Here is a 27680-nt window from a genome sequence, read left to right as displayed (position 1 = left end):
AACGAGAATAGCATAGCTGAAGTCGATGTTTCCTAGATCGAACTAAGTTTACTTACTGCGGGTCCACGCGGCGCAGGCAAGCTCCCCCGTCGACAGCGCTTCCTCCTCTCGGCGAGCAGGAGTTCCGCAGTCAACGGGGTAGCGCTTCTGGGATCGATTTATCACGTCCAGATGAGACGCGATAAATCGATCCCAGAAGATCGATCTCTACCTGCCGAATCGGGCGGGTAGTGTGGACCTAGCCTAAGTCTTTCACAAGAGCCCATTCAGGAAACTAATTAGACACGGGATGAAAAGTAAAGTAATAGTATAACCCGTCTATGAGACAGGGTAGGAATAAATGGTCAGTTTTCAACCTGGCTAAATATTAACAGTAGGGTGCCCTAATGATCTGCAGTGGGAACAATATTGTTTAAACATAGTCATTGGTCTGGAAAAGGGGGTAAACAGTTAAGTGGCAAAATCTGTGGATGATGCAAAATTATTTAAGAATCGGATAGTTTTATGACTAGAGAAGAGCTGTGAGGAATGCCAGAGTGACCCAACCAATTTAGGCAAATGGGCAGCACAAATACCAATGAAATGTGATGACTAATGCAAGATAATGGACTACTCACATACATTGCTGGTTTCTAAATGAATGGTAATCACTTAAGGAAAAAACATGGAGGTCATGCTGAACAATTTAATGAAAAATTTGCTCAATGCACAACAGGCAATAGCAGCAACCAAAATACTCAGGTAGAAGTATACTAATTCCATTATACAATACATGGCTCACCTGGAATACTGCATTCAACTTCTGGTTGGTCACCTCATCTAAAAAAAAGGGGGGGAGGGGATTCAGGGAAGAGGACAAAACATGAGGAATGGTGAGACCTCCATAGAGAGAGACTGAAAAGAGTAAGTGTTCAGTTTAGAGACAGCATGAAGATATAACGAATGATATACAGGAAAAGAAATCAGGAACTCATGGTTACCCCTTCTCATAATATATGAACAAGAGTGCTATCCAATGAACTGAAAGCCAATATATTTAAAACTGATAAAAAGAAATACTATCTTTAAACCAAACTACATAATAAAGCTGTAAAACTAAATGCCACTGACACACTGAATTCAAGAGCTTAGAAGGATTCAAGAAAATTAGACATATATGAAGGATAATAAGAACATCTACCGTTACAGTAGACAAGATAAAAATCAGAGACACAAATGTTTGTTTCAGGATGTGTAACTCTTTAGTCAAGGAATGATTAGGAGGAAACTAAATCCCCTAAAGGCAGGTTATTCCAGAACTGTTTCGTATGTGGCTTCTTGCACTTTGCTCTGAAACATCTAGTTCTGTCCTCTGTCAGACACACAACACTGGACAAAATGAACTAATCATCTGATTTGGCATGGCAATTCCTATGTTCCCATTATGTATCATCCTAGGATCCAATTATTACTTACATCAGAACTATAATCCTTTAGAAAAAAGAACAGGAGTACTTGTGGCACCTTAGAGACTAACAAATTTATTAGAGCATAAGCTTTCGTGGACTACAGCCCACTTCTTCGGATGCATATATGCATATATATATATATATGCATCCGAAGAAGTGGGCTGTAGTCCACGAAAGCTTATGCTCTAATAAATTTGTTAGTCTCGAAGGTGCCACAAGTCCTCCTGTTCTTCTTTTTGAAAATACATTGAACATATTTGAATACTGACTATATTTTAAACAAAAGCTTTATTTGTTTAAACATTGAGAAATTTATTTCAAAACACAAGTTTTGAAGACAGCTTAAAAAAAAAAATCAGCGGAATTGGAATGCTAACCAAATGCTAACTACAGGTTACAAAGCTTATTGTAGTAAACACAAATGACTCTCTATTGTGTATACAAATGACATGATGAATTGTTTACACAAACAGAACCAACACATTTAAATATCACAAAAGAAACCACATAGTAACATTAAAGGAGTTTTGTATACCAGTGGGATTAGGAGAGGGGAAAATGAATGGCTTTTTAGAAAAAAGAAATTATGTATTTTCAAACAAATAAAGAAAGTCTATTTTCATAATTACAAAAAATAGTTAAATTGTATCATAGTTCAGTTCCTCATTGCCAACATGGCATTTATGTCCCAAATGAGATTCCGTAATTGATCCATAATTTGCTTCAGCTGCTGATTCTTCTGTTTCAGTTTCTGTGAAAAGAAAGAATTTATCAAGTGGTGTTTGATCAAGCCCAGACTATGTAATTGGAATTTCAATTAAAAAAAAAAATCATACTACATAATGTAGCACAGGGGTTTATTCTCACACACCAATGCTCCCTTCATCATCAACTGAATGCCATGTTCTCTTTAAAATGTACTCTTAGAGGATTAGAAAAACCAGGAATTAAGGAGTGCTGTAGGAATACTGTTTCTTTTCAAAACAGTCTTTTGGTCAGAACCCTTGTCTCTCACACCACAAACAAGCTCCTTTAAAAATTGAGTGATTGTGGGCATCAGAAGATATTAGCAAAGCCCTTAAAGCAACAAAAGCTTGCTTCTGTAGGAAGAAAAAACTGCACAGTCTGAACTAGTTAAAAGGTCTAGGGGGAACAGGTAAATTTATGCGAGCATATTTTGTGTCAATTGAGTGCTTAGAAAAGTGGTGGATTAATAGTACAGTAGAACCTCAGAGTTACAAACACCAGTTAATGAACTGACCGGACAACCATACACCTCATTTGGAACCGGAAGTATGCAATCAGGCAGCAGCAGAGACCCTCCCCCCCACCCCCCGCCTGCCCCAAAAAGAAAGAAAGTACAGTACAGTACTGTGTTAAACATAAACTAAAAAAATTTCACAAAGTTTAAAATTTTTTGACAAGGTAAGGAAACTGTTTCTGTGCTTGCTTCATTTACATTAAGATGGTTAAAAGCAGCATTTTTCTTTGGCATAGTAAAGTTTCAAAGTTGTATTAAGTCAATGTTCAGTTGTAAACTTTTGAAAGAACAACCATAATGTTTTGTTCAGAGTTACGAACATTTCAGAGTTACGAACAACCTCCATTCCCGAGGGGTTTGTAGTTCTGAGGTAGTCAGAACTAGGCATGGTTTGAGGAAAAGAGCTGTTCAAGTTTTTTCAACAGCTCTCCCAAAGCACCTCAACCCTGATTTACAACTGATGTGCAGGCCAGCAAATAGGGCATCCTATTCATTCTAGATTCTGATGTGTACAGTCTAGGGATTAGGGGACCAGCAAAATCAGGGCTTGTCTATATTTATAGTGCTGCAGTTGTGCCACTGTAGTGCATAGTGAAAATGCTATCTATGCCAACAGGAGAGCTTCTCCCATCAGCGTAGATACTCCACCATCACAGGGGTATCACCTTAGACCGCCTGACTGGTCAACTAGAAAAAAACAGTCGGAGGCAAAAAAGACTTCATACCTAGGGGTTGTAACAAAAGCCTCTAAACCAGTGGTGGGCAACCTGCGGCATGTCAGGGTAATCTGCTGGCAGGCCGTGAGACAGTTTGTTTACATTGACCGTCCATGCATCAGGATACTCCTCTTGGTGGCACCAGTAAAATCCAGAGGAGAGGAAGAACCAATACATCTGGTACCCAATCTGGAGTTGCCAGAAAGATACTAAAATGTCAGTACCTGACCGCCTTAGGGGCTCCACTCTGGGTTTCCTGTCTCAGGTTACTCTCATGGCCTTACATTCTCCCGAATTCACCCACAAGGCAGTGGAGCTTTTCTGTCAGGGGTTGCTCCCTTAGCCTTATGCCCTCCCGGGGTTCTCACAAGGTAGTGGGTTTGATGAGCCACAGAGAGTACCATCTACTCTCATTACAGTAGCAGGCATAGCCTGACCTGAGAACTCTCTGCACTCCCCCGCTCTGCCAGTGCACCCCAACCCCTTGTGTCCCCCAGAGTCTTGGGGGAGGGGAGGAGAGGTAATTAGGGGGTGGAGCAGTGGGGGAACACGCTAAAGTGGTAATGGGGCTGCAGTGAGGGGAAAAGGGATTATGAGGAGGGGGATAAATGGGGATGGGTGATAGGGGAGGGGAGAGAGGTTGGGGGCTCAGCTGAGGGAAGTTTGGGTGACTGGCAGGGAGACTGGGGAAGACTAGGGACAGGGACATTCTTCCTTCCCATGTGTTAATGCCCAGATCTGGGAGGCTCTTGCCCCTGTAAGGGGGTCTGAGCCCCCCCCCAACCCTTCTCCTATGAACTGGGATTTGGGGGGCCCTAGAGCCTTTGGGGGTGTCTGAGGCCCTCCCACTGCCCCCCATGAGTGTCAGGGTCTTCATGGGCCATGTCCATCTACAGGGGTTGGCTTCCCTCCCCCTTACATGAGCCATTCTGGGGGTGTTGCCATTTTGGGAGGATCTGAGGCCTCCTCCTTGCCCTCCTCCTCTTCACCCCCTCCCCCCAAAAGTCAAGATCTGGGATAGTCCTGCCTCTTTGGGTGGGAAGCTGAGAAAGGGTATACTTCATCCATATCACAGATTCTAGAGCATTCAGGAGGGGATTGAGAACACACGTCTCAGAGCCATTGCTTCACATTGTATTCATTGCAATGCGGGGTTCTCATTTGGTTGAGAACATCATACTGAGATGAATGGGCCACTTCACATCTTTCAGAGCTTCCTATCCTGCAGGTGGATGTGTAGTGAAGCCCTTTCCCTCCATTGTCCCTCTATCCTTCCTGTTTAAAGGATGATGGCTCTAAGGCCTGGTCTATAGTACAAAGTTAGGTTGATGTAAGTTGCCTTATGTCAATATATTTGTGCATGTGTCTACACTCAAATTTGTCTCCTGCTGGTGTAAATGCCTCATTATAGCAATGCAGGAAAACCAGCTCCCCAAATGGCACTGGGAACAAAGACATAGAAACATAGACATCTTGAAAAAGATTGTAGATGGAATGTAGGCAAAAGGGGTACAACAGCAGCACCATGCAAAAGTGAATGAACTTTGCCAGTCATACCACAAGGCCAAAAATCTATATGGTGTAGACCTGTTGCTTTTACTACAAGCAGCATGCCATTCTTGGCACAGACTGCACCAGGATCCCACAGAACATGGATACCTCAGAAGAGACAGATCCCTGCCATGAACAGCAAGGAGAAAGAGGAGGGAGAGGTGGTGGTGAGGGCTCCAACCAGGAGCTGTTCGAGATTCCACCCCAGTCTAGCTAATCCCACCAGCTGAGCACAGATAAGCATGGTGCAGGAGAAGGCACATGCATTCATTTTAGAATGTTTAAAGATGGCACTTGGTCTATCCTCAAGTTAACAAGACTCAGGTGTAGACTTTCCATTGTTTTATTCATACAAGAAGAGGCAGAAGTACAACAGAGATAAAGTTGGTATCTGCTTTTCATTCCTCTATTGGGTTGGGGGGAACAGGCATGCAGAGCACTTGTTTATGTATATAAGGATATCCCTTGTATCCTCCTGAGAGATCTCGATGAAACTTTCATGTAGATACTCTGCAATCTTCTCCTGAAGGTATCTATGGATGGATGCCTTATTTCTTCCTCCATGATGGGACACTTTCCCAACCCATTCCACAATGTGTTTGGCTGGCACCATTGCAGTAAACAGGCTAGTGGCATACAAACCCAGGTGGCTTCAGAATGCCAGTAGCAGCTTTGTTCTTTGTGCCTTTGTTAACCTCAGGAGTCAGATATCTGCTAAAACCACCACCACCTATGGAAAATAGTGCCAATATTCAATGCTGTTGCCCTATACTTGTATCCATGAAACAGGGACTGAAATTTTATTGCTTCATGCAACCAAAATTCCTTCCGTTCCCCACCACCCCTGGAGGGCTATACTTACCATGGCTGGGGATGGAGAGCGGTGCTGTGCAGAGGCGCTCCAAAGCTGAAGTGTCAATAAGTGTCTCTTTTAAAAAGATTTTATGGGAATAAGTATCAAAACTCCCTTCCCTTATCTTTTCCTTTCCGTTGTGACTGTAAACCCAATGATACATCTGTCTGTTTTTATCAGCAGCTTCTGCCATTGCAGCCTTGAGGAGTGCCTCCTCCACTCCCCCACAATGCCTGATCCTGATGAGGAGAAAGAAGAGCACTAGGGAGGATGTGTTTTGCAAGGTCCTGCAAGCTAGTGCTGCATCAGACCATGAACAAAGGGCTTAGAAGGCCAAAATGGCAAACTGCCTAGAGAAGGAAAGAGTGGACAGGAGAGAGACCCAGAGGTCCCAGCAGGAAAAGGAGAGTGGAATGCACTAGGGCATGATGGATCTTCTCAGGCAACAAACCCAAATGCTCCAGACCCAGGTTGATCTACAGGTCCAAATATCTCAGACTTTCCACGCTTTGCAGTCCTTGGAGAACTCCATAGTTGCTGCTCCCTATGCCCTACAACTTACCACATGACATCATGGGCCACATCATTACCCCATCACTCCACGATGGGGTTCAGCATGGAAAACCACAGCTTCACAAACACTGACCTGCAAGAATCATAATTTGTGTACTTATGGCCACAACAAACTACATTTGTACACTGAAATGGACAGAAATGTTTTCTGCCTTTCCAATTTCTAAGTCCCATTCCATTAATCTATGTTTATAGTTTGTATTGCTCTGCCTGATGGTTTTTGCACTGCCTATTGGTTTTTACACATTGTTTTTCTGCACTGTTTTTGCCAGTTAATAAATTTCTATTTTTGGAGAAAAACAATTATCTTTATTAGTTCACAACACATATTGCAAAATACACAACATTACTCAAAGCACACAATACATGTAAATGTACAGCAATCATTACTCAACTCCTAGCAGCACCCAGTGCTCCAGGTCCAGAGAACAGTCCAGCATGAACATTACTGTGGATGACCATGAAAATGCCTTTTCAAAGCCTCCCTCAACTGCATAGTTCGATGGTGAGCTCTTGTAACAGCCCTTGTGTCTGGCTGTTCAAAGTCAACAGACAGCTGCTCCACCTCTGCCTTTCACCCTAGCCGCAGCTTTGCCTCACAGATATTATGCAGGAAACAAGAGACAACTGTAACTATAAGGATATTTTTCCTCACTGAGATCCATTCTAGTAAGTAAACACTGCCAGCACTCCTTCAATCTATCAAAACCACTAACAATTGTTCTGCACCTGCTGAGCTGGTAACTGATTCTTTCCTTAGTGCGATCAAGGTGGTCAGAATATGGCTTCATGAGTCAGAGGAGCAAAGGGTAGGCTGGATACTCCAGAATCACTATTGCAATTTCAATATCACCAATGGTAATCTGTGAACTGGCAAATAATGTCCCCGCTTGCAACTTTCTGAATGGTTCTGTGCCCTTAAAGATGCAAGAATCATGCCCACACTGATACCAGTGAAGTATCCCTGGTGATCCACCAGTGCTTGCACATCCATAGAAGAGCAGCCCTTTCTGTTGATGTACTCTGTGACAAGTTGTACTGATGCCAAAATAGCTGCGTGCATGCCATCTATCACCCATGGTGCTAAGCAGGCTAAGGTCCCTCTATACCAAACCCTGAACCTTGTTGAAAAGTGTTTAACATTGGACAGCTATGTTAACATCTTTGGCCCATGTTGTCCATTGAAATTAATACAACATTCCCTCATCTGTAAAAGAGGAATAATCAGACTTTCCTATCTCACAGGGGAGTTGCAAAGCTTCATTAAAGTCTGTAGTGCTCCAAAGATGTAGAGTGCTATATTAATTAACCCAAACTTTAGATAAGAAGTTAATGCCACTTATATATGCCACCTTTTCCATTCATGGCTATTAGTCTACATTACTACTCATAAACACAAAACATATTTTGAATGCATGAGTTCTATATTGCTATACTCCTCAAAATATGGCAACAAATATCTATGCATTTATGCCCGTGTGTACTTAAGTTGGAGTATTTCACACCAGAAGTGCTTCCAGAGTGACTCGCATTCTATGAATCAATTCTTAATTTCTTGTGCAAATGTTAAGAACTTGTAAGTAACTTAATCTTTGACATGTACTATGCAAGATATACCTTTCATACCAGATAACTGTGTTTGTGTGCAAAAATGAGAAGAAAGCAATTGTAGTTAAAATCAATGGTAGTATCATTCCATATCTGAATACAACTTCCACTGTGTGGAACAAGGGTTCCTTCTTGAAATGCATGAGATTATCTTTATTTTGTCAGTGTTCTTTGACAGACAATAGTCTGCGCCACAAACTACTACATAATTCATCTGTTTTGCACAACTAGAAGCCTTGGCTCATGAAAAGTTCTAAACAGAGGCCAGTAAGAACAGCAATTTAATTCTAACCTCTGGAAGTGAGAGTGATGTGTCTTCTGAAGGAATTGCCATTGCTGGCAGATTGCTTAGAAAACTCAGCAGTCTGTCAGGAGTGGCAAGATTTTCTTCTTTTCAGATTAAGTTCTCTCCCATTCTTGTCTTGCTTAACCAAAATGGCTTTATTAAACTCTGTACCACTTGTCAGGGTAACTGTTGCATGGAGCAAGGATGCAATACTTATTCTTCCCCTGTAGGTGGTGCAGCCTCTTCTGAACTATTTCACTTCGACCAGTTTTGGAATGTTGCAGGATTAACTTACAGATGCATGAAAATTAAACAAAGACAAAGCAACATAAGGAAAAGGAAGGAGGGAGCATTTCATTTGGCTGTAGCTTGCTTCCATAGTATCTATTTTTTCAAAGAACATCTGATAAGGAATGTTACATCTTTTGCACAGATTTGGACTCTGTGGGTCAAAGTCAGATCAACTTCAATGGGAGTTACAATTACTAACACCTGGAATTTGGTTCAAATCCTCTAGCAAGTTGTTTTTTTTCTTTACACCCCCACCAATTCTGTTTCATACTGAATCAGTGATGCTTATGTTTACCTACCGTCTTCCACCAGCACAATTTAATTACACATCTCCAAGAGCCTAATCACCTTCAACCTCCTTCACTCCCAAACAATATTTAGTTAACATCAATCATTATTAGCTGTTATCAGGGCCTTAATGTGTTACCATGGTGTGGTCTATCTTGTCAAAGTTTGGTAACTTTTGAAACAAACGGTAAGAGTGTAGGAAGTATGGTAAAATAAGACTGACACCTGTAAAAGAGATCCAGATGATGCATCTTTGTTTTAAGTGTGTCCTCTTCTGAAGAAAAAATTGAGTTCCTTTCCAAAAGCATAACAAGTTTCCATTCTCCTTATCTCTGTGCCCATAGATACTTTCCCACAGCCCTAACCAGGCCCTGCAGCTGTTCAACCTAGGATTGCATCTGAGCTTAGTAAGTACAGATAATGGTGTTAAATTTCATTATTATCAGCATTTTACTTGCAAACATTTTCAACAGAACTAAAGAAACAACGTCTGTCTTGCTATAAAGCAGTCTATTGTGCAAATAACTTACTTCCTCTTTCCCTTCCTGAGCATTACGGGTATTTCTGACCACTAAATTATGCTACAATTATGTTTTGAAAAAGTGACTGCAAATTCCTGCTAAGGTTACAGTGACCTTTATTTTCCCCATTAAACTAGGAAAACAGATGTTAGAGAACAATTAATATTTCTGTTTAGGTAAGAACAAGTTCAGGATGCTTAGGCAATTTTACTTTCTTCTTTTAAAAGGTCTTGTGAGTGGAATCCTTGAGGAAATGTGGGAAGTAGGGCAGGCCTCCTCCTTTGCTTTGTCCAGCTTTTGACTTTAGAGATTTACACCATTATGTGTAGAAGGGAGTTGTGGGGTAATAAATATATTACATAAACAACTATTCAAAGAATGGTAAAGTTGCAAAGTCAAACACTCAAAAATTAAGAAATGCCACAATTAAGGTTGTCTGTGCCAACTTAATTTGACCCCCTTGTATTAGTCCTTGGGGAATTCTGTACCACTGCGGACACGCATAATTCATGTGTCCTGCAGAATTTTTTCTTCCCTGCAGAAAATACATTTCTGCCCCAAGAAGTGCTGCAGTTCTGCTTTTCACCCACCAGAGGCTGCTGTGGCACCAGAACAGTTAGCAGCATGAATGCAGCTGGCTGTTCTAGCACCACAGCAGCCTCCGGTGGGCAAAAGGTGGAACTGCAGCACTTCTGGGGCAAAATGTATTTTCTGTGTGTGTGTGTGTGGGGGGGGGGAATCTTGTGCATGCCCAGTGGCAGAGAATTCCACCAGGAGTAGAAGTTCATCACAGCAACCTGCCTGCAGAGCCAGATTAGGACAGAGTGGGGCACACAGGGCTGCTGGGGAGTGTCAGAGACTGAGGTTCAGAATAGCTAGTGGGAGACAAACTGAGGCACGAAGATGGGGGAGGAAGCTGCAGAGACCCATGGGGATGGGGAGTACAGGGACAGAGGCAGACATGTCTGACTGAATGGGAGAGGCTTGGGGTCAGCCAGGGTCTGCATGGGGGAGGATCCCCAATTCCCTAACAATCCCAACTCTCCCCACCCAAAAAAAACTGTACTATATTTCGTCACCCACACCCAACAACCCTCCAAGTTCACTCCAGGCTCCTTCCCTCTCCCTCAGCTCCTCCATTACCCCTGACTCCCCCAAAGCCTTTGCGTTGCTTCTGACAGGTGCAGGAAATACAGTTCTGTATTGTAATTTAAACAAATTACTCAAAGTTCTGTATTAATATGCCTAGTAAGGAATCTATTTGTCAAACAAACAAACAAACAACAAAAAACCCTACCATAATCGGGGGTTTTTTGGTCTGTATTGTTACAGACATACTTGCTGGCAGATATTTTGAAATAAATTATCAAAATAATTGAAACTGGCATGATTATATTGTGTTATTTTGAGAAATAAAATATGCAGCATTTTGCAAAATTTTAAAATATTGTGCGCAGAATTTCTATTTTTTTGGTGCAGAATTCCCACAGGAGTATAAACTGCACAAAAACAAAATGGGAAATGACTGTTTAGGAAGGAGTACTGAAAAAAAGAATCTAGTGTTATACTGGAGCACAAACTAAATATGAGTAAACAATGTAATTCTATTGCAAAAAAGCAGACATCATTCTGGAATGTATTAACAGGGGTGTTGCAAGCAAGACACTGGATGTAATTTTTCCATTCAGCACTGATATGGCCTCAACTGAAGTACTGTGTCCAGTTCTGGGCACCACACTTCGATGTAGATAAACTGGAGAAAGTCCAGAGGAGAGCAACAAAGGTGACTAAATGACTAGAAAATATGACCTACAAGGAAAGATTGAAAAAAATTGGGTTTGCTTAGTCTGGAAAACAGAAGACTGAGAGGGGACAGGATAACAGTCTTCCAGTACATAAAAGATTGTCATAAAGAGGAGGATGATAAATTGCTCTCATTATCCACTGAGGACAGGACAAGAAGTAATGGGGTTAAATTGCAGCAAGGGAGATTTAGGTTAGACATTAGGAAAAACTTCCTAAGTATAATGGTAGTTAAGCACTGGAACAAATTACCTAGGGAGGTTGTGGAATCTCTATCATTAGAGGTTTTTAAGGACAGGTTTAACAAACACCTGTCAGGGAGATCTAGATATAGTACTTAGTTCTGCCTCAGTGCAGGGGACGGAACTAGATGACCTATCGAGATCCTTTCCAGTCCTACATTTCTATTATTATTATTATTATTAACTTATTTTGTTAAAAGAAAGCTTAAACATTTATGAAATTCCACAAGATCATGCCAAGGAGGTTTAAAAAACAAATTTGCATACAAGTAAAACAACAAGGGTAAAAACATGTCATAAAACTATCAAAAACACAGTAAATACAGACAGTTATGTTTATTAACAGTTAAAGATTGCAAATAAATGTGCATAAATTCACAGTATAACATTATACAGGATTTAATATATACAATCCCGCTACATCAAACATAAGAAGATAAAATACAACAGGAAAGCTTTCAGTTGCTTTTCTCTCAATTCACATGCTGTCTCCAGGTTTTTGCCTATAGAGTATGTGAATAAATATAGGATTTTATGGAATATCTTTCCCTCTCTAATTGGGAATTGAGAAGTTGAAACATCAAAGAAATATTTTCAATGGATTTTCTGGTATTTCTCTATACCACTTCTTTTAATTACTTGGAATCTAGATACTTCTTTTGTTCAGTTGTTTTCTGTCTATTTTACATATACCTGTACTGCTTTCTACTTCGTATTTACACATATGTCTATTCCAGCCCTTCAAACATTTAATTAATCCTATCTTTATGTTTTACAATTTGAAGGACCAACTACTTGTGCTTTACTGATGCTGCATATTTTAGTAACCTTTGTACACTGTAGTAAATGCTAATTGGTCTTTTTTTTTAGATTTGAATAAAATTTTAATTAGTAACTATACCTGCCATTCAGACTGAAAATTTAACAGCATCTTTAGCATATCTGATACATTTCGCTTGAACCAGTTACTGTTTCATAAATGCTACACTTGACAAAAGAAAAGCTCTTCTTCAATTTCTCAAAATACAAAAAGCAGACCCCCTTTTTCCCCCCCTTCAAACAAGGAATTTATTACTCATGAAAGGTGTTGGAGTGGCAGCTCTGAAGTTCGTTATTAATCCACAACATAGTTCTGATAATATTTTCACATCGTACATTGTATATACATTCTGCTATTCATCATTCCTGGAGAAGCCTCAAAGCCACAGAGAACCCAACTATGATCTCATCCCAATCTACTCTCCAAACACTAACCAGAACTACTAGGTGCAAATCCAAATGTACCACATTTATGAAAATCTCACAGCACTGGCTAGGAAACACTAGAGAGCAACATAGTTTCCATTGTTGGGGTGCCTTAGTTCTACAATCACCCAGTAGAACAAAATCAAAAATTGCTGAATGATGGAGAACGCTGAAATCCTGATATACAAGAAATGTTTACGACTGAATTATTTGTCACTTGGGGCCAAATAGCAAACACACTGCATTTTATGGAGCAATCTAGTAATACAAGCTTCACATGGACAAAGCGACATATTTTCTGCGTTATGCAAGTCAATCTCAACTTTGTTACCTTATTTACTTCCATGATTTCCCTTCTTTCCTCACTAGCAAAACGAAGCTGGCTGGCAACACCTCGATCATCATGCTTGGATCCATCCTCTTCAACATATGGAATAAGCTGCTATGAAGGTGAACCAAATGTTAGAGTTCAAGTAAAAAACTATTTTTGCTATGTATGCTAAAAATTTGAAGAGAACCATAGTATGCTCCAGAGTTATGGAGCTCATCAGCCAAAATAAACTTCTCACGTACATTTATGGCAATACAATCAAAATGAAGCATTTCAGTGCCAATGTCATTTCCATTATAAATCTCTGCTCTCAGTAGTTTAAATATATTAAACAGAAATCTTAACACGTTTCCTGATCTGAAGCACATGTTTGTAAAGGACTATTTAGTATTATTATTTTAATAGTGTCAAGCTTGTAAACAGTACTTTTTACAGAATCCAAAAACATAAGAAGCAGATTTTAAAATATTCTAACCCTACAGCTCTCCTTCAGTGGGCAATGGGAGCTCTGCATGGGAATATATGCAAATACAGAGTTCTTAATCTGAACCACTCCTTTGTTTTCTTTTGTGTGGGGGTGGGGGGGGGGGGAAGTAAGGGAGAAGAGGGAAAGAGGAACAGAGGCAGACAGAGGATAAGAAGGAAAGTTTCTTTTTACAGGTGTGCTATATTAGTGCCAGATTGTCCTTAGCCTTTGGATAGGTGCATAAGAGAGCAAAGACATCACGGCTTTCTCTGGAAGTGCAAATTGCCCTAAAGGGAGGTGGTGGTGACATAGCTTACTCAACCACCTCCGCCCACCCCCGACACAAAGGCCCACAGAATGGCTCCAGCACACGCCCCCACTACACCAGGGAGGGGTATTGTGCTTCAAGTAGGTACAATGCCTCACAGACCTATGCTTGGACCATTGAAACTTCATGCAGGCCTCAACATGGTTGTGGTTTACAAACAGGGAAAATCTAGCCTTTAATATTTTAAGAAGTCTATATCATGATGTCTTTGTATTTTTGACCATTATAGGTTGATTCAAATAGAAAGATCTTAACAGGAAAATATGTCAAATATGAATTTTGTCTTAAAAAATTTCCATTGTGATCAGATCAAAAAACCCATGTTTCATCATTTCCTACAAACTGCCATTGTAAAGAGAAACAGTCTGAACCCCAAATCTGATGAAGCAGTCCTAAATGAACTTTAACACCTATATCCTTCCTTTAAAAGAAAATCCAACCAATTTGCATATAAAAATTACAGACGAGTATTTTTCCGAGTAGCAAAAAATACTACTCTGATTCAAGAGCAGTACCCTACAACAGCTTAGAATTAGATCTTAGAGTTAATGAAACCTGTATATGAAGGCACACAGTCCATTGTTGGCTTCTTTAAACTTCCATTTCTGAAAAAAATTGAGAATTTGGAACCCTTATACATGTCAACACAATGTCTGAGTCCTCAAACAGTAGGCACTGAGAAAAGATGAAGCTGCTAGTAGAATAAGATCCTCTTAAACGTAAACAGAGAACAGACAAAACTAAGATTAGTAGGTTTCAGAGTAGCAGCCGTGTTAGTCTGTATCTGCAAAAAGAACAGGAGTACTTGTAATTAGTAATTACTGGAAACATGCAAGGAGAAGACAAAGGTTAAGGATTAGGTTCTCAATCAAATTCACATTCATCTGTTATTCAGCTACATTGGAAACTGAACCATTTATGCTGAGGGAATGTGAAAGGAAGAGAAATCATGAATACTAAATTATTTATGCAGTCCAAATATATCTGTTATACCTCAGATAGCATGATAATTTCCATCCTAACCCATTTTCAGACATTCATAACTTACTGAAATATTTACCCTTTGTACCATAATTTTGCAGGGATTGGTCTCTGCTTAAGGGAGTTTTTTATTTTTTTAAGTTGAGCAAAGACATTAAATGTATTTTAAAGTACAAGAGTGGAACCTCCATCTTCCTCAGACATTCCCAATTAAAAAAAAAGAAATCAAATGTAATTTTTTTTTTAACAATTCTAGGAGCAAAATGGATGCGGGTAGGAAGTTTAAAGTTGGTATGTAGGAGTCCTCATTTTAGAATTACCACCTTTGAATACACTGGTGAAAACTAGTTTGGATTTAACCCATTGAAAATTGAATTTCATGCATGTGAAATACATTTTGCATGGAATTCTCATTAATCTTGTTAAAGTGGACAGCCAATGAATTCCAAACTGCATATGTGAATCTAAGCTGTACAGTGAAAATGTAATGAAAGTGCATGATTTATAATATTTGCATCCTATAAGGAAGAAGCTACGTAGCTACTAAGGTTCTCTGGAGGAGGGCTTCCTTTAATACCCTGCAGGGCAAGGAAAAGGCATTCTGGTAGCTTGCAGCCAAATATACTACACTATGAAATTTCTTTTATCTCTAAACCTAATGCAATTTTTTAATAAAAAAGTGACTAAGAACATTCAAATTGAACAGTTAAGCACTCAACATTCAGGAAATTCAGGCAAAGAAAGTTTGTAGTTAGGCCAGCTTCATAGTTAATTGCCTCACATACTGATCTGTTGGCTGAAAAGGAGTTGCACAGTACAAAGAAACCAACTATATTAATGTATATAAATTAAAGAGATTTATTTTAAAACATTTAAGTAAATAAAGATTGCCAATGAAAACAGAGTATAGCAAAAATGAAGATTTTTTTTTTTCCAAGATGCTGCACACATAATCGAAAGCCAGAATCCTGCAACTGATTCTGATGGAATCAGTGGCAGGATGGGAGCTAAATTAATATAAAAAATAGTGTAGAACATAATATTGTATTAGTACGTCATTAGAAACTATATCAAAAGCAATGCACAAGGCGACAGAGTTATGGTTACACAACCTTTTCTTAATCTAGGTTTATTGATGGAATGTTAGTTATAGAAATCTGGGAACTGGAAGAGAGCTTGACCTAACACACACACTTCCTCTTGAACCTGAGGACAATTTCTCTGCATTCACCAATGCAATACCATTTTGCTATATTCAGCCCAAATTCTACCTCTTCAAGATACTGTGTGTACCAACAATACTTTTTCACTTTTATAATAGAAGGTAATTAAAGGCCCTATGAGGGAATATGACAAAGGGACACAAAATAGTGAATGGTCTAGTCCAGTGGTTTTCAAACTGCGGGTCGCGAATGTAAGGCATTGGGCCACGGCGGTCCTGGTCAGCACTGCCGATCGGGCCGTTAAAAGTCCGGTTGGCGGTGCTGCCTGGCTAAGACAGGCTAGTTCCTACCTGTTCTGACACCGCGCTGTGCCCCAGTGGTGGACAGCAGCAGGTCCGGCTCCTAGGCAGGTGGGCCACAGGGCTCTGCGCACTGCCCCTGCCCTGAGCACCAGTGTTCCCGGCCAATGGGAGCTGGCGGGCGGTGCCTGCGGGCAAGAGCCGCGTGGAGCCGCTTGCACGACTCCGGCTAGGAGCCAGACCTGCTGCACAGTCTGCGGTGCCAGGACAGGCAGGAAGCCTTCCTTAGCACCCCTGCAGAGCTGCTGACTGGAATCTGCCCGAGATAACATCGCACCCCAACCCCATGCCCCAATCCCCTGCCCCAGCCCTGAGCCCCCCCAAACCCAGAGCCCCCTCCTGCACCCCAAAACCCTCATTCCCAGCCCCACCCCAGAACCTGAACCCCCAGCCCAGAGCCCTGACCCCCTCCCACACCCCAACCCTCTGCCCCAGCCCAGAGCCCCCTCCCACACCACAAACCCCTCATCCCCAGCTCCGTTGGATCATGGGCATCAACATTTTCTTCAACTGGGTTGCCAGAAAAAAAGTTTGAAAACCACTGGTCTAGTAGATTCAGCTTCTATTCACCCTGTCTCATAATACACAAGAAGAGGAACAAAATGAAACTCAAGGGAGCAAACTCAAAACCAATAAAAAGAAACTTCTTCCACAAAAAGCACAATGAAACTCATCGCACAAGATATCACTGAGGCCATGAGATTAGAAGGAGTCAGAAAGGGACTGGACATTAATATGGACAACAAAATACCCAGATATATTACAGGGAATGCTTAAAAAATCCCCAAAAACCATAAACAAACTCCAAGAAGGATATAAATCTACATGCTACGGGGCATAAGTCAACTCCATCCATCGGGGGTTGGGAGGAAACTTTCCATGGAGCAGATTATCCCATAACAGCCTGCTGCAGGGTTTCATGTACTTTTCTCTAAAGCAGGTGGTAATCTTGTCAGAGACTGGTCTAGATGGACCACAGGTCTGATCCTAAATTTCCTATATTTCTTTGTCGCTGTTTAGTGAACATTTTAAAACATATAACACCATGTTTAAATTAAACTGTAGAAAATCCAAAAATCTAGTAGTAGTAGTAACAGCAGCAGCAATAGCATCCAGAGGCCCTATGAGGATAGGCGCCCCATTGTGCTATACAGTCAACTCACATTAAGTAGGGCGTCTAAATTTCAAAGAGAAAAAGGTAGATTTGACGAAGATTAAAAAAATCAAGGAGAAACTCTCATTTTCTCTCAGGTTTTCTGTTTACTTTTGGCTGAATGGAAAAAGGATTTTCCATCCAGTGTTCTTCCCCTCACTTTTTCCCCACTGGAAAATAATTGGAAAAAGAAAAAATGTGAGAGAAAGTAGTGGCTAAAAATCTCCACTCTAATTTTTTTTCCACCCAAATGTATTTCTTTCCCCTGGAAAAGTGTAAAAAAAGACACACAGAAAGTAAGCTTTTCTCCAATTTGTCTCTCTCTCTCTCCCACTTTTTAAAACAAAAACAAAAAAAACCCTTTTCTCCTTTTTTTCTACTGGACAAAGACTACTCCAAAATCTGAAATGAAATATAATTTCATTTAAAAAAATGTTTCAAATTTTTCATCCTCCCAAAAGTAAAAAAACCTCATTCAATCTAAATGAAAAAAAATGTAGTTCTATTTTTTTTTAATTAAAAAAAAAAAAAAAACAAAATTTCAACCAGCTCCACAAAATGACAATCTGTCCCCTGAAGAATGTAGCGCAATGGTCCCTAAACTGGTGGGCGCACCCCCCTGGGGGGGGGATCAGAGGAACATCGGGTGGGGGGTGTCGTGGGGCTCAGGACAGCCCCCACGGGGTGGGGAGGGAGTGCCACCCAGCCCCGCTCTGCCCCCAGCCTCAGGGCCCTGGTCATGGCCTCACTCCCGGCTGCGGCCACATCTGCAGTCCTGGCCTTGGCTCCCAGCCCCGCCCCCTGCCCTGCTCTTGGCCCCCAACTGCAGCTCTGCTCCTGGTCCTGGCTCCTGACGGTGGCACCGGTCCTGCTCCCAACCATGGTTCCAGGAGGAGAGGGTGGACAGGTTCCATTATGGGTAAGAAAGGCCACAAAATAAAAAGTTTGGGGATCACTGGTTTATGGTCTCGTTTAAAATCAGAGACAACAGCAGAGTATAACAAGCAATCTGAAGGAATGAGTGCTACTGTAACATAAATAAACAATAAAAATCAGACCCACCAATCATGCATATCAAAGTAAATACTTACCTCTATGGGTACAGGATCTAGCCCTGCACAGTTTTCATTGCATTTGTCATAGACTAATCTCAGTTTCCTGAAGAGTATTGATAGCTGACGGAGATGTTCTTGCAGCTTTGCTAATCTGTCTTGGTACGTCCCAGTATGATAAGTAACACCATTTGGTAGCTTAAAAAGCCAAACAATTTAAAAAGGAAAATGGTTAACAAAATAAAAACAAAACAAAAACAAGTTACTACAAAAAACTTTCTAGCCCATCAACTAAAATTAAGTATTTATGAAAAGTTCTTTTTTACTAGGGCTGTCGATTAATCACAGTTAACTCATGCGATTAACTCAAAAAAATTAACTGCAATTAAAAAATTAATAGTGATTAATCACACTGTTAAACAATAGACTAGAAATGCCAATTGAAATTTATTAAATATTTTTGGATGTTTTTCTACATTTTCAAATATATTGATTTCTATTACAACACAGAATACAAAGTGTACAGTGCTCACTTTATCTTATTATTTTTATTACAAATATTTGCACTGTAAAAATGATAAAAGATTTTTTCCCTTCACCTCATACAAGTACTGCAGTGCAATCTCTTTATTGTGAAAGTGTAACTTACAAATTTAGATTTTTTTGTACATAACTGCACTCAAAAACAAAACAATGTAAAACTTTAGAGCCTACAAGTCCACTGAGTCCTACTTCTTGTTCAGCCAATCGCTAAGACAAACAAGTTTGTTTACATTTACGGGAGATACTGCTGCCTGATTCTTATTTACAATGTCACCTAGACATTTGTATGCCCCTTTATGCTTCAGACACCAGTCCACAGGACATGCTTCCATGCTGATGATGCTCATTAAAAAAAACAATGCATTAATTAAATTTGTGACTGAACTCCTTGGGGGAGAATTATATGTCTCCAGCTCTGTTTTATCTGCATTCTGCCGTATATTACATTTTATAGCAGTCTCGGTTGATGACCCAGCACGTGTTCATTTTAAGAACACTTTCACAGCAGATTTGACAAAATGCAAGGAAGGTACCAATGTGAGATTTCTAAAGATAGCTACAACATTCGATGCAAGGTTTAAGAATCTGAAGTGCCGTCCAAAATCTGAGAGGGACAAGGTGTTGAGCATGCTTTCAGAAGTCTTAAAAGAGCAACACTCCGATGCAGAAACTACAAAACTCAAACCACCAAAAAAGAAAATTCAATCTTCTGCTGGTGGCATCTGACTTGGATGATGAAAATGAACATGCGTCGGTCCGCTCTGCTTTGGATCTTCATCGAGCAGAACCCATCATCAGCATGGACAATGTCCTCTGGAATGGTGGTTGAAGCATGAAGGGACATATGAATCTTTAGCGCATTTGGCACGTAAATATCTTGTGACACCAGCTATAACAGTGACATGCGAATGCCTGTTCTCACTTTCAGGTGACATTGTAAATAAGAAGTGGTCAGCATTATCTCCTGCAAATTGTAACCAAACGTATTTGTCTGCGTGACTGGTTGAAGTAGGACTGAGTGGACTTGTAGGCTCTAAAGTTTGACATTTTTTGTTTTTGAATGCAGTTATTTTTTGTACATAATTCTGCATTTCTAAGTTCACCTTTCATGATAAAGAGATTGCACTACACTACTTGTATTAGGTGAATTGAAATATACTATTTATTTTGTTTTTTACAGTAATAAAAATAAATATAACGTGAGCCCTGTACATTTTATATTCTGTTGTAATTTAAATCAATATATTTGACAACGTAGAAAACATCAAAAAATATTTAAATAAATGATATTCTATTATTAACAGCGCGACTAAACATGATTAATCTTTTTAATTGTGTGATTAATCGCGATTAATTTTTTAAATCACTCGACAGCCCTATTTTTTACATTTTCTCTCCGACTAACAGTCATAGATGTTCCAGCCACTTTCTTTACCTTAAAAATGTGCACCTTATCTGCTGATTTTATATGCCAAATCATTGATATAAAAACATCAACAAACCCAAGTCCTATGTAATCAACAGAACCTTTATATGATCAATAACTCATTATTTAATATCTTCAAAGCATTTTGCAAATGCTAGCATCTTTCTTATTGATACTCTCTGGTACCATATACAGATCTGACCAGTTTCAGAGTGGTAGCCGTGTTAGTCTGTATCAGCAAAAACAACTAACTAACAATCTAACTCCTTATTAGATCTGACCAGAGTAATCCACACACTTATGCCCCAGACATATTCACTATGTCAGGGAAAGAGGCTCCATAATGTAGAGTGCAGCACTCTGCTCACTTAGCAAAGGCATTGGATTCTGTAGTCAATTCATTTTAGTTAGTTATTAAAAAAAAGTTTCAACAACATTTTTAGGGAAAATATTTCTAAATTTTTCAAGTATTGTTTCTGTTTATGACCAATTTACAAAGATTGAAACTTTTTGAAAATTCAACATTTTGATGAAATAATTTTGTGAGATTTTGACCAGCTTTAATTTTAAAATTCACAGCTCGCTGTGGGGTTAACATTTGTTACCTAAGATCACTTCTCTCTCCACTGACAGCTAAATTCTATTGGAACCATGAAACTGTTTACCAAGAGAGGAGGATCATGACACAGACGAGAGAATGAGAGTCTGGATCTAGACTATGGAACTCAGTCTTACAGGACTTCCAAAATTAGAACTTAATACAAAACACATCTCATCAACTTAGCTGCTTTTCCGCAATAAGCTCTCTACACAGACTCATATATACATCACAAAACAAAATGTCTTCTACTTTTCAAGTTTTCCCCGCTGATGGAAATGAGAGAAAGAATTTGTTTTATTATTTTCATTCAGGAGGTGATCATACTCACGACTATAAATATGAATTCTGTAACTGAAGTTAAATCATGAATAGTCAGAGATCTCTACGGCCAATGCAGCTAGCTGGCCATCTCAGCCACGAATCAAAGTGATGAACTAAGGGCTTGTCTACACTTGCAGCGCTGTAGCGCTTAATGAAAATGCTACCTGCCAACAGGACACCTTTTCCAATCAGCATTGGTACTCCACCTCCCTGAGAGGAGGTAGCTATGTCAATGGGAAAGCCCTCCCAACAACATAGTGTCTATACCAGGAGTTAGGCTGGCATAACTGCGACACTCATGGGTGCGAATTTTCCACACCCCTGAGCGATGTAGTTCTACTGACATAAGTTTGTAGTGTAGACTAGGGCTCAGTGTCACATTTCTGTGGTTAATAAGAGAAAAGAAGAGGCTAAGGTGGATTTCCATAAAACCAAATATTGAAAGGAAATACAGTCATAAATTTCTACAAAAAAAACTCCACTATGAAATTCTGAGAAGTGGCTTTAGTACTGTTACATAACACAGAAAATATTTATTTTTAAACAATAACATTATTTCCTCTATATCTAAGTTAATTACTTCATTAATCTGTACCAAACGCATGAGCATTTCTTTAAGAGTTGAAAAGAGAACTAAGATAGACTGTATATATTTGCTAGTTATAGCTTAAAGGGTTTTTATAGATCAAAGCTATATGAATTGTATTGAATTTCATAGAAGCCATGGTTTCTTTCATTCTGTTTAAATGTTGTAAAAATAATTTACACAGAAGATCTTTTTGTATGATCCCTTTCTGATCTAGGGAACATTTTCACACAACTAGATTATGTTCTGTGAATAATAGTGTACAACATGTACACTGGTACTACTTTTTTATTTAGTCCACAAATAAATTATTCTTTTTTCACCTTTACTTTTAACTTAAGGATAGCATCATATAAATGTCATTACAATAATAGAGGATTTGCAATACCTAATCAAACTGTATTGGTCATTGCTCAAAGCAATACTCCTTAAGGATACATATTTTTCTTGCAGATATTTTACAAAACTTCTCACTTTACTTTTATTTGAACATAGTGAAGTAGCTCAAATGAGACATCTTCATAGTTAAATTTGGATTTAAAAGAAATAACTTGTTCAATAAAAAATTATGCAACTCTAGTAAGATGCACAATTCCGGAAAACCTCTTAGAAATGCAATAATTCACAAGCTATAACTTTTTAATCTGTTATATATCAATTTACAAAGGCTATTCCATGTTGTTGGCCAAATTCTGTCTTGTACTCAAAAATGCTTCTACTCAGCTCCCATTTACTTCAATGATTGTTGGATTCCTTCCACAGATATGAGTACCTGGCTGCTATTATTTCTCTCACCTCCCAAAACAAGTGCTATGACAATCCTAATCCTAACCCCAACCCTAAACTGGTTTATGCAAGATGCAGAAGATGTGATATTGGATGCCATTTTAACATTTTATGAGATGTTATCAAGCTCAGTATCAAAATGCTTTAGCAATAATCTTTGACATAAATACCCGCATGGCCCCACAATATGCCAACATTTTTATGGCTGACTTAGAACAACGCTTCCTTAGCTCTCGTCCCCTAACGCCCCTACTCTACTTGCGCTACATTGATGACATCTTCATCATCTGGACCCATGGAAAAGAAGCCCTTGAGGAATTTCACCATGATTTCAATAATTTCCATCCCACCATCAACCTCAGCCTAGATCAATCCACACAAGCGGTCCATTTCCTGGACACTACTGTGCTAATAAGCGATGGTCACATAAATACCACCCTATACCGGAAACCTACTGACCGCTACACTTACCTACATGCCTCCAGCTTCCATCCAGGACACACCACACGATCCATTGTCTACAGCCAAGCTCTAAGATATAACCGCATTTGCTCCAATCCCTCGGATAGAGACAAGCACCTACAAGATCTCTATCAAGCATTCTTAAAACTACAATACCCACCTGCTGAAGTGAAAAAACAGATTGACAGAGCCAGACGAGTACCCAGAAGTCACCTCCTACAAGACAGGCCCAACAAAGAAAATAACAGAACACCACTAGCTGTCACCTTCAGCCCCCAACTAAAACCTCTCCAGCGCATCATCAGAGATCTACAACCTATCCTGAAAGATGATCCTTTACTCTCACAGATCTTGGGAGACAGACCTGTCCTCGCTTACAGACAACCCCCCAACCTAAAGCAAATACTCACCAGCAACCACACATCACTGAACAAAACCACTAACCCAGGAACCTATCCTTGTAACAAACCCCGATGTCAACTCTGTCCACATATCTATTCCAGTGACATCATCATAGGACCTAATCACATCAGCCATACCATCAGGGGCTCGTTCACCTGCACATCTACCAATGTGATATATGCCATCATGTGCCAGCAATGCCCCTCTGCCATGTACATTGGCCAAACCGGACAGTCTCTACGCAAAAGAATTAATGGACACAAATCTGACATCAGGAATCAAAATACTCAAAAACCAGTGGGAGAACACTTTAACCTGTCTGGTCATTCAGTGACAGACCTGCGGGTGGCTATATTACAACAGAAAAACTTCAAAAACAGACTCCAACGAGAAACTGCTGAGCTAGAATTGATATGCAAACTAGACACAATCAACTCCGGTTTAAATAAGGACTGGGAATGGCTGAGCCATTACAGACATTGAATCTGTCTCCCCTTGTTAGTATTCTCACACTTGTTATCTAACTGTCTGTCTGTACTAGGCTAGCTTGATTATCACTTCAAAAGTTTTTTTTCTCTTAATTAATTGGCCTCTCAGAGGTGGTAAGACAACTCCCACCTGTTTATGCTCTCTGTATGTGTGTATATATATCTCCTCAATATATGTTCCATTCTATATGCATCCGAAGAAGTGGGCTGTAGTCCACGAAAGCTTATGCTCTAATAAATTTGTTAGTCTCTAAGGTGCCACAAGTCCTCCTGTTCTTCTTTTTATAAATACCTACGTATAGATAACAAATTACAATAGTCTGTTAGTCTTAAAGGTGCCACAGGACCCTCTGTTGCAAATTACAATATAATATAACTTCCAACTAAATAAAAAGAAATCATAGTCACAGGAACAAATAAAAGGATTATATTCCAATTCATCTTCTCAGATTCCATTCTTTAAATACAATTACATCTTGGGGTTTATTTGTAAATTTACTCAGTAACCAGCCTCACACTGAAGATTACTTGTACCACTTTCAGAGTATAAAAAGAGCGTTAAGAATTTCACCAAGTTTTGGATGGAAAATGTTATTCTATAATAAGATGATCAAAAAATCTCTGGCAAAATAATCCCCAAAGGCCAGCAAGAATACAGAAATGCAGTTCACATACAAACAAATTTTGTTATTTCTTAAAAGAAAATAGAAACATGAAGACAAAAGTCTTACATTTAGAGTGTACCCACAGTATACTAAATGAGGATTTTCTCTAATTCTCAACGCTCACGCAACCAGGATGGAAGAACAGATTTACTGAAAGAATCACAGACGACATATCCTCACCCCCGAAAGCAGTTTGGTCAAGAACTTGCTCTAAGCTAAACTACCCCCTCAAATACTGAAAATACGTTCTACACATGCTATGATGTACCTGATCACCTCCAACTGTATTAGTTGTGTAAATATATATATATATATCGGGTAGGAGATGGGAAGGGAACAGAAGAGAATGAAAAGGGAAGGTCTTTCTGCTTCTCACCTGCATATTCCGCAGTAGCTGAAAGATTTCCATTGTCCGAAATACAATATCCTGCACAGTTTCTTGGCCAATGCGACAGAGAGAAGCTGTGTTCACTTCCCGGGCTGCTTGAGCCTGTGGTCCTGAGAAAGCACCAGGAGGCATCCCTGCCCCGGCGAGAGGAGGAGTGGACATTGTCTGACTCCAATCAATCCCACAAAATTAGGCTGCACACAGACAGGGAGAAAGAGATGCTGAAATATAGTTCATGAATTCTCAGTTAAAACTCTGTACGGTTACTATACTGTTCCTTTCCTCATGACACCCCTATCCCAAACATGAAAAACAAACTATATTACTAAACAGGCAAAAGACAAGTTGGTGTTTTAAACATCAGGTTTGAGATATCTTCAGCTTCCTTGAACCACAGGTTTGTAACTCAGTAGGATGAACTCAGTTCTATCAACTTATATCCAAGCAATTCATACTATAAAGGAATTATTTGGATGAGTCCTGTCTCCTATCTGCTCTATGTGGACATGAAAAATCCTAGAGCACTTTTCCTAGAAGTAGGAGTTTATCCTAGTACCCTTGACCAAAATTCCTTTCCTTCCACTGTTGTCTTGTATGACTGATGTCAGCCCAACTGCTGTCCTTTCCACCTCAGAAAGGTTTTTCAGGCAGTATATGTAGTCCATGAGCAGCTCTGGGATGAAAGGTGTAATAAAAGTTTAATATAAATTCCATATCTAGATATTCTTTCATTTGGTTTATCAAGCTCCTCTCTAGAACTCTAGATGCTTTACACACTGTACAAACATCTAGAAAAAGGCAAGCAGGCCCAAAACTTTCTACCCCAAGGAAGATGGTTTTGATGCCTGGGAAACATGTCAAAGCAGTAGGGGTTGCCCACCAGAAGCTTAGTGGGAAAGGATGAGAGAACACATGGGCTCAACTACTCAGTGTTTGGGGGTTATCAATCCCCATCCTTTCCTCACGGCTGCAACCTACTTTGAGGTCACCGGACTCTGAAAAGTGGAACATGGCGGGAAGTCCTTCGCACTGAAGTGAGGTCTCAGTCTCCTATTCTGCTGGGCTGGGGAGGGGACCAATCCCCTATGCTCCTGCTTCTGTGTGGGAGGGGTCAGTTCCAGGGGAGGCAGGAGGCACAGTCCTTTACTCCAGAGTCAGTGATGGGCAACCTGCAGCCCATCAGGGTAATCCGCTGGTGGGCCGCAAAACAGTTTGTTTACATCAACCGTCCGCAGGCCCACGCCACTTCCCACAGATCCCATTGGCCGGGAACGGCGAATGGCAGCCACCGGGAGCTGCAGGCGGGTGAGCGGGCCCCGCCCCAGTCCTGGAACTCCAGGCGGGTGAGCAGGCGGCGTGCCCCTCCCCCAAGCCCAGGAACGCCAGGCGGGTGAGCGGGCGGCATGCCCCCAGCCCTGGAATGCCAGGCACAGCCCCGGAACGCCAGACGGGTGGGCAGCATGGCCTCCCTCCCCCAGCCCCAGAGCGCAGGCTAGCTACCACTAGCCCCCCGGTTCCCCCGCAGCACAGCCCGGGAAGCAGGAAGGGACCTGGCGGCAGAGCATGGGTGGGGCCACGCAAGGCTGTTTGGGGAGGCACAGCCTCCTCCTGCCTTCAATACTCGCTGTCCATGCACAGAGGTCTTTCGGAGGTACATCAAGTCATCTAGATATTTGCCTAGTTTTACAACTGGCTACATAAAAAGCACTAGCAAAGTCACTACAAACTAACATTTCATACAGACAATGAGTTGTTTATACTGCCGTATATACTATACACTGAAATGTACATACAATATTTATATTCCAATTGATTTATTTTATGATCATATGGCAAAAATGAGAACATAATCAATTTTTCAGTAATAGCATACTGTGACACTTTTGTATTTTTATGTCTGATTTTGTAAGCAAGTAGTTTTTAAGTGAGGTGACACAAGACAAATCAGACTCCTTAGAGGGGCACATCAGTCTGGAAAGGTTGAGAGCCACTGCTCGAGGGGAGGGGCGGGATAGTCTTCCACTTCATAAGGAGGGGAGAATTTCTCACCTGTGGGGAATGCAGTCCTGGGGGGAAGGTTGCTCTTGATCTCCTGTGGCTCCCAACACCTGGGGGGGGGGGGGGGGGGACGGGTGGAGGGGAAGAGGAGCAGCCCCTGAGGGTGGGGGGATTCCTGACCTGGGGGGAGGGGCAGTCCCACACCTCTGGGAGTGAAGGGCAATGCTCTGCTTCGGGGCGGGTGGGGCAGTGCTCTACTCCCGGGGCAGAGGCAGACGGGCGGGGCTCCTCTCCGCCGAGGAGGTCGCTGAGAGCGGGGGGCAGTCCTAGACCGCTGCTGCGCTACTTACGTCGGGCGGGCTGATTCCCCCGTTGGGAGGCGGGTGACAGGAATCTCCGACCGGCGCGGCCAGTTACCCTGGAAACAGCCAGGCGGAAGGAGATAACAGAAGTAGGGAGAGAAGCGGAGGCGAGGCCGCGCGGGAAGTGACGCCA

The 27680-nt window shown here is 40.8% G+C and overlaps 1 protein-coding gene across 3 annotated transcripts; it reads right to left on the bottom strand.

Annotated features, from left to right (window-relative positions):
• Positions 1-1717: 1717 nt before the first annotated feature.
• On the bottom strand, positions 1718-27680 carry MED30 (mediator complex subunit 30). 3 transcript variants are annotated; one of them, XM_005287291.4, is made up of 5 exons: positions 27536-27680; positions 25176-25381; positions 18559-18717; positions 13018-13128; positions 1718-2199 (listed from the first exon to the last, which is right to left on the bottom strand). In XM_005287291.4, the coding sequence occupies exons 2-5, from the start codon at positions 25347-25349 to the stop codon at positions 2104-2106; spliced, it is 540 nt and encodes a 179-aa protein (XP_005287348.1). In that variant the 5' UTR covers positions 25350-25381; positions 27536-27680; the 3' UTR covers positions 1718-2103. The 3 variants fall into 3 exon arrangements, with proteins under 3 accessions (XP_005287348.1, XP_023960988.1, XP_005287349.1); XM_024105220.3 differs by having other exon boundaries at positions 27237-27679; XM_005287292.4 differs by lacking the exon at positions 1718-2199 and adding an exon at positions 6302-6475 and having other exon boundaries at positions 27536-27674.

The sequence above is a fragment of the Chrysemys picta genome, chromosome 2 (assembly GCF_011386835.1).
Source record: "Chrysemys picta bellii isolate R12L10 chromosome 2, ASM1138683v2, whole genome shotgun sequence".
Classification (NCBI taxonomy): Eukaryota; Metazoa; Chordata; order Testudines; family Emydidae; genus Chrysemys; species Chrysemys picta.
The sequence above is the reverse complement of the archived record's forward strand: the minus strand, read 5'-3'. Positions and strand labels throughout refer to the sequence as shown.